The sequence below is a fragment of the Thecamonas trahens genome (assembly GCF_000142905.1).
Source record: "Thecamonas trahens ATCC 50062 unplaced genomic scaffold supercont1.74, whole genome shotgun sequence".
Lineage (NCBI taxonomy): Eukaryota > Apusomonadida > Apusomonadidae > Thecamonas > Thecamonas trahens.
In genome coordinates this window covers 91,055-96,654 of record NW_013657606.1, presented here as the reverse complement: position 1 = coordinate 96,654, position 5,600 = coordinate 91,055, and the positions used below count along the sequence as shown (strand labels likewise).

The following is a 5,600-nucleotide window of genomic DNA, read 5'->3' as shown; positions in this document are numbered from 1 at the left end:
GGGGTGTAGATGGCTAGAGTGAGATGAGTGTGGTGGTGGCTGGTGGCTGGTGCTGGTGCTGTGGGCGAGGTGCGAGTGGTCGAGTGACGGCCAGCCACTCGTCGGTCAGCACTCGTCGGCATGGGCGCCGTGCTGCTGCTGGTGGTGCTGGAGATGAGCAAGCATGAGCTTGAGGCGGCGATGACCGAGTTGTTGATGGTGATGGTGATGGGGATGGGGGATGATGGGGATGGGGGATGGATATGGTTGGTGATGTGAATGATGGTTGCGGCGGCGGCAGTGATGGTGGCGATGGCGGACGACGAGGTGAGGCGGTGACCGTAGCTGAGGCCGAGGCTGCGACTGCTGGGGAGTGAGAGGGAGAGGGAGAAGGAGAGGGGAGTGGCGAGGGAGAGGAATGAATGAACTATATGCCGGGAGGGAGGCCGCTGGTGTGGATGACCATCGGTGCCGGATCACTGCCGGGCGGGCCCAAGTGAGCGATGGCCAAGGCGAGCGAGCGAGCGAGCGGGCGGGCCAAGGCTGAGGTCGAGGATGAGGGCGTGAGATCGGGATGGCAGGGGCGAGCGTGAGCAAAAGAGCGAGTGGGAGGGGAGGCAGATACAGTTGACCTGGTGCGAGTGATTGTCGTCGTCGTCGTCGTCGTTGTTCTTGCCGCCTCCACCTCCTCCACCACGGCCGCCGCCCGCCGCCCGCCGACCCCTCCCACTCCCACTCCCACTCCCCCCTCACCGGCACCGACATCGACACCGACTGACGATGACCCAGCCATGACCATGGCCTGACCTGAGCCTTCCCTTGCTTCACCCCGCCCCGCAGCCCACAACTGCCTCGGCCCACGCCATCAGCTACGGCTGCCCGCCTGCGTCGCTGCTGATTGAGACCGGGCCCAAGTCTGGCTGGCCGAGGACAAGGCTCTCCCCCCATGACTGACCGGGCCCAAGTGCGATCGAGTTGCCGATGGGGCGCTGACGACGGGCACGGCGAGATGGACGACGACGAGGAGCGCGACGAGAGGGAGGGTGAGAGGTGGACGGCAACGACCATGACCAGTGTTGCTTGCTGGCTTGTGGTCTTGATGGTGTCGGCGTTGCGTGCGCGTTGGACGGACCTGCCTCGCCGGCACCCGCCTCGCCGCCTGATGAGCTCACATGCCCACCCTGACATGATGAATCTACCTCTTGCTCTTGCTCTTGCTCTTGCTCTTGCTCTCCTCCCTCTCCTCTCTCTCCCTCTTCCTCTTCCTCTTACTCTCCCTCTTCATCTTCCTCTCCCTCTCCCCCCACTCACCCACTCTTCCTCCCCCTCTCCCTGTCTTCATCATCTCCTCTCTACCCTCTCCTCCCCCTGCTCCCTCCTGCTCTCTCCCTCCCTCCCTTACTCTACCCCCACGCCTGACTGCCGATGCTGTTGCTGGTGCTGGTGCTGGTGCTGGTGCTGCTGATGATTGCTTGCGCCAGGCCCAACTTGTCTGACTGGCCTCTACTACTCGAGGGCAACCAGCCTGTGCTTGCCCAAGTGACCGACCGACCGACCGACCGACCGACCGACCGACCGACCAACCGACCAACCAACCGACCAACCAACCGACCAACCGAGTGATTGATTGATTGATTGACTGACTGACGAGTGACGGTTCGATCAGTGGCCGGGCCCAAGTCTGGATTGTCCAAGACAAGAACAAGGGCAAGGACAAGTGAGGGGGAGAGGGGGGGGAGGTGGTGTTGGTGGTGTCCTCTATCATCCGCAGCATCCCGATGATGTCTGTCTCCCCAGGGGGCTGCCGCCCCCCTGGACCCCCCGCTGCGCTGCGCTGGCTCGACGATGGTGTTGCCCTGGGTCTTGGGGTGGGCCCGTTGATGGATGGTTGCCTGTCCCCAGACCCCGCTGGCGTTCGGTCGGTTGGTCGGTCGGTCGGTAGGTCGGTCGGTCGGTTAGTCGGTCGCTACCACTCGCTCACTACCGCTCGCTACCGCTCACTCCCCTCGCTACCGCTCACTCACCTCGCTACCGCTCGGTACCAAGACCTCGCTGACGCTCACTACCAAGACCTCGCTGACGCTCGGTCTCGGCCGCAACTCCCTCGCTGACGCTCGGTCGTTGACCAACCTCGCTGACGCTCGGTTGCCACGGCCCAACCCCAGGGGGGCAAAGATCAATCGCATACTCTAAAAAGATAGGGCAAGGTCTCAAAAGTTCGTGGCAAACTCGGCCACTCAGCTTCCTACAACTCCCCATGCGAACAAAGTCATCTACAGAGGATCCACGCAAGTGACTACCGCGTACTCCACATCTCAAAGACCAGCCCTTGCCCCACAGCTTCACACATTGTGATAGCAGTTCTCTCCCCACCACGAGTTTGGCCACAGAAATTGACAAACCACTTGGTTTGTGGTGGCTGTGGGTATGCGTGAGATCGACGGGAGTGATGGGGTGGTGAGGTGGCCCACTTGGTCGGAATTCGTTGGTCGGGGTCTGGGGGGGTTGATTATGGTTATTGCACCACCCCCGTCCAGCCTCCACACGCTTGCCATCACTCGCCAGCCGTCGCGAGGCCGACCAGCATCATCATCAGTACCACACACATCCCCCACACACACACACACATGCATGCATCCACATCCACTTGCTCGCCATACCCACATCCCACCAACCCCACCACCCCAGCCAGCCATTGATCACAAATTCTCACCTGATCACACAACCTCACCACCCACCCCCCGCCATCAACCATCACCTACCTACACACCACCCATCCCAGTCCCAGCCCAAACACCCACATGCACTGGCCGTCGTCCGCGACCTGCCTGCCATCCACACATTGCCAGATGGCGCTGCCTGCGCCCTCCAGCTGCTGAAGATGAGACCCAGACACATGCGCCGAGCACAACTATGCCTCGCACATCCGCCACACAACCGTCATCGCTCTCCCGCAACCAGCACGCCCCACCATCCATCCCATCAACCCCCATCACCTGCTGCTGCTCAACCATCCATGCCCAACCGTAACCGTACTCTGCAATCCAATCACCCTCGCCCCTCTCATCGCACATCAACACTCTGTCCTCCTTTATCCCGATCTCCCCCGCAGCTCCCCACCGCCTCCGCCAGTCCTCCTTACCGTCCTCGATCAAGCGAGGGCAGCCGGCCAGCTCTTCTTTGCTGGGCGTCGTGCTACCTCTACCTGACAACGACGTACCTTGCCAACCCCACCCATGTCCCTCGCTCGTTGTCCTCGTCGCCGCCGCCCGCACACGCACCCTGGCTCACGCCCCGCGGCCGCAATCTGATCTCTGCCATCGAGGCGTTGCGCATGCCGATTGCTACGCCGCCGTTCATGGGCTGGGCAAACAACAAGCCGATCACGCTCCGTCCACCACAGCCGCACGGCTGCCTGGGCACAACCGCCCTGGTGGTCGATGCAACGTCGTCGTCCTTCCTCGATAACGCGCTGCAGTTCTAGCTCGCCATCAAGCTAACAGCGGAAGCAACAAAGACCTGCCCTGCTCCGCCCAGACCAATGGGACGTCGGGCTGCTCGACGACAGCGAGCACATGCCATCACCGCTCCACAGCCTCGTCGTCGCCAGATCGCGCACGCTCTCACCACATCCATGCCTCAGTCGGACCTCAGCCATTCCCTCTCCCATCGCCACACCCGAGCCACACATGCCGCGCCAGCTCCCAGCAAACGAGCACACAGCCCACTCACACACACGTATGCTGGACATCCTCTCCAGCCCGATCTACCACCCCACCTTCGCATCGGCCTCCAATCGCCTCCTCAGCCACCCATCCGACGCCCCCAAGGCCAACGCTAAAAAGCCAACCACAAACGATCCCGATCCCATGGGCCTCACCTCCCCCAAATCAAACGACCGCAGATCCCTCGTCGGCGAGCTGGCTGCCATGAACCCCCTCTGTGTACTCAACAAAGCTGATGCCCGCCTTCCATCGCCATCTCAACTTGCATACGACTGGCCGACCGCTCCCTCACCCTCCCTCGCCCTAGCTACTCTGAACACAAACACCCACAGCGACAGCCGCACGGAGGACCATGGTCATCAGCCCGATCCCATCTTCCATGACGCAGACAGTACCACCCTTTCACACCACTCTCTGCCGCTATCCGTTGGATGAAGGCTCTAACAATACTAACAATCAAAATGGCAGGCGCAGTCACCGAGCTGCGACGGCATCGCAGCAGGGGGGTCAGACCGCACGATCACGCCAGCATCGTCGCTCCCCCCTCGCCGACAATCGTGTCCATCCGTCCGCCGTGCCTCGCAGAAGACCAACTCTGACGTCGTCGCCATCAGCTTCACTCACCAAAGTCGTCATCAGCCGCCACATCGCCCGCGACAACCTCATCAGCTGCGCCCGCGGCGCTCACGCTCGTCGTCAACAGCACCGTCAAACCTAGCAGCAGGCTCATTCTCCGATCATGCGCGCCAACCACCCTGGCACATCGACGCTTCTGTCACAACACCACACCCGCCGTGGCCTCGTCCATCTCATCCGCGTCTGCCGATCGCTGCGTCCTCGTCGAGGCTCGCCTTGGCGGCAGCTGCTCGGCCCGGATCGCCTCGATTTGGTCACCACGCTGACTCGCAAGCGCGTAGCCACTGCATCGAGCCCAGCAGCCCCGTGAGACCTGGTCGGCGGTGGATCAGGCCGGAAGGGGGGGTCGCAGTTGGGGCTGTCAAGAACGGGTGCGGTCGATCGAGCCGGGGGGGTAAGGCTGGGTGCAGCAGTTGATCACCTCTCCGATGGTGCCGGCTGACATCAGAGTCTGGAACTCCGAGCTCGGCTCCCTGCCAGGCCGCCACGGATTCCATCGAACGAGTCGTCACGGTCTGCTGCCTCTCCTGCTTGCCACTTCTCAGCGCTGAAGTGCTTGAGCCGCTCGGCGCCGCATCGTCTACCAACTGTCGACACGAACATACGCCAGACGCGCTCGATGTCGTCGAGGCCATATAGCAGGTAGATGGCACCCAAGATGGCCTCGGCTTGTATATCGTACGAGTCCGAAAGCACAACATCATCCATGCCAGTGGCCTTGAGATACTGTTGACACGCTTCCCGTGACTCCAGGTCCTGCATGGCGCTCATCATCGGACCCACATCCATGGCGCTGTCCTCGAGTGAGAACAGCTGCATCCGACCCATAAGGGTGAGCACCGTGTCACCGATAAATGCCAGCCGCTTGAACGGTGTGTCGTTCTTGTTCGACGCGATGGCCGTGGCAATGACTGCGTTCAGCCACTCGTAGCTGGCGGACATGCCCAAGACAGCCACCGTGTCATGAACCCACTTGCGGACCCCGTACATTCGCAAGTGCTTGCACCCCATGGCCACCGCTTGGTCGATGGCGGCGCCGCAATCTGTCGATGCCAGGAACTGAACCAAGCTTGTCGCATTGCCCTTGACGCAGCTGTTGTCGTCATTGGCATCGTCGTCCACCGGCACAGCCTCCGGACACTCGCGCCCAAGGACGGCCCAGAAAGAGGACACATCACCCCTGTCAACAACCTCGAGAGGATACGCCCAGAGGTGCTTCTTGTTTGACCGGTGCCACCAAAACGTGACCGATCACGCCTT

At 62.0% G+C, this 5,600-nt stretch overlaps 1 protein-coding gene across 1 annotated transcript; it reads right to left on the bottom strand.

Annotated features, from left to right (window-relative positions):
* Positions 1-4,945: 4,945 nt before the first annotated feature.
* Positions 4,946-5,351, bottom strand: AMSG_11288 (uncharacterized protein; the record flags this gene model as incomplete). Its single annotated transcript, XM_013897368.1, has 1 exon — positions 4,946-5,351. A coding segment is annotated over one exon (405 nt), but the record flags the coding sequence as incomplete, so codon positions are not given.
* Between the last annotated feature and the right edge of the window lie 249 nt (positions 5,352-5,600).